General features: G+C 29.6%; 1 protein-coding gene across 1 annotated transcript in view; it reads left to right on the top strand.

The window, feature by feature from the left end:
• Positions 1-2,500, top strand: part of LOC119575919 (transmembrane protein KIAA1109 homolog) — a 70,578-nt gene that overhangs the window by 33,381 nt on the left and 34,697 nt on the right. The window contains exon 39 of the mRNA XM_037923453.1: positions 2,471-2,500. This exon is cut by the window's right edge and continues 139 nt beyond it. Within this exon, the coding sequence (XP_037779381.1) occupies positions 2,471-2,500 (30 nt within the window). The remainder of the gene's footprint in view (positions 1-2,470) is intronic.

The raw sequence follows: 2,500 nt of genomic DNA, 5'->3' as shown, positions 1-2,500 counted from the left end.
ACACACACACACACACACACACACACACACACACACACACACACACACACACACACACACACACACACACACACACACACACACACAGAAGAGAGAGAGAGAGAGAGAGAGAGAGAGAGAGAGAGAGAGAGAGAGAGAGAGAGAGAGAGAGAGAGAGAGAGAGAGAGAGAAAGAGAGAGAGATAATGATGGCACTCTTATCTAACACTTTTAATGAAAACAATGTGTGTACTGACATCTGGACCCTTACTGAACTACTGGACTAAACATTGGGATCTGTGGATTATGTCTGTTGCATCTGCAGATTATGTCTGTTCATTGATGAGGGGTCTATTAAACTGTATAGAGATTGTACATTACTAATAAAAGAATCTGCTAACTATACCCATGCTGGGTTCTGATGTGCCATTTTATTAACATTCACTGTTAATCTATGTCCAAAAGATACATCATTTCATGCAGTATATACATTTATTACAGAATCCAAAAAAATATGAAATTTGATATGCTTCCCATTCCAGACACACTTGCAAACACCCATACACACTCATATGCACACATTCACCCATGCCTCCACACACAGCAACAACATATTGCATATACACCCACACTGTCATGCATAGCACACCTACAGAAACACATACTGATGCACAGAAACACACAGATACAGATATATATGTACACACTTGAGTATGTATGTGTTTTCATGTGTATTTTTTTTGTGTTAGGTATGCAGATACACATGTATTTGGTGATTGTAATGTATCTGTTGCATTTCTGTACTTTTTCTCTGTAAGCTTTTGACTGTAGTAGCAGAGAAGTCACCCTGATGTGCAGTTGCCCCAAAGTCCCACATTCCACTAAATGTCCTTTTGATGAATTCATTTCAAGGAGTTACCTAGAATAATATGCAGAAATACATAGATTTGTGTATAATTTTGTTTGCATCTTTATATATGTGTTTGTAGGGATTACATTATTGTGCATATACAGAAGATGTTTGCTTTTGCAGTTCAAATTGAAAACATGTAAAGGCATAAGATAGCAGCTGTTATTAACAATAATAAAGCTTTCATAGATTACCATATGTATGAATTTTATAAATTATTGATATTCTAATATTAGTTTTATTATAAAACTAATTGGACAGGGACTTTGGAGGCTAACAGTCAAAAGGTAAATAAATTCACGAATACCATGATATTCTCCTTTATTGTGTCTTGGAAAGGGCTTATATTTTTGTATGCAGCTGCTAGTAATTTTTTGGATTCTAAGATTTGCTGTATGACCCAAGATTTTTTAGCTCTTATGTGATTATTTCTTTTGAATGATTTCTTGCTCAGTTTTCATGTTTCATATTTTAACATTTATATTTGTCTTTTCAAGAGGTGTCATGATTAGGTGCATGTCTTGTACATTACTAAAAAACACACAAATAATTATTTGAATATGATTAATTATTTGAAAGTAATTCATGATGATTTTATGGTACAAAAGAAATTCCTTTAGAATTGTGAATTTGCTATGTACATCAAATATGAAATTGACCACCATATGCATATCTCAAAGTATAACTGTTTTAGATATCAAGGAAGCAAGTGGCTCTGTCCCAGTAACTTTGAAATAATGTTACCCTGTTAAAAAGTGCCAAGGATATCATAGTTGATCTTTGCTGAGAGTGCAGGGGAGGAAAGGAGGATTGTGGATGTAAAATGATTTGAGAGGCATATTAGGGTGTTATATCTTGAGGGCTGAGTAGAACTATACAAGAATCCAGCTCTCTTCAGGAATGATTCTAGATCCCAATCCTCTGATGATAAGTGGGATCTCTAACTAAGCTGTCTATAATATCTTTAAAGTGTTCTGTATTTTATTTAGGTATTTTGTGTATCCTTAACTATATGCATATACCCCAGGAAAACATTTACAACCCCATATCTTTTGATATATATATATATATATAATATATATATATATATATATATATATATATATATATTATATATATATATAATATATATATATAATAAAATATATTATATATATATATATATAATATATATATATATTATTATATATATATATATATAATATATATATAATTATATATATATATTATATATAATATATATATATATATATATTATATATATATATATATATATAAATATATTATATATATATATATATATATATATGTATATATATATATATATATATATATATATATATATATATATATATTATATATTATATATTCTTTTAATACAGTCCTTTACTGCATTTGAATCTTTTCTTCATGAGTGATACAGTTTTGCATGATATTGATTTTTTTATATAAAGTATTCTTAGACATTTTATTTGATGGATAATTGAATAATAAAGTAAAGTCCAGATTTTAAAAAAGATGAATGAAATTCATTTAGACCTATATATACATCTTTATTTGAGTGTTGTACCTTTCTTGAAAGATTCAGATGGGAGTGGGACCATTGGAGGTG

This window comes from Penaeus monodon, chromosome 8 (assembly GCF_015228065.2).
Source record: "Penaeus monodon isolate SGIC_2016 chromosome 8, NSTDA_Pmon_1, whole genome shotgun sequence".
Classification (NCBI taxonomy): domain Eukaryota; kingdom Metazoa; phylum Arthropoda; class Malacostraca; order Decapoda; family Penaeidae; genus Penaeus; species Penaeus monodon.
Note: the sequence above shows the minus strand (reverse complement) of the source record. Positions and strands in the feature narration are given on the sequence as shown.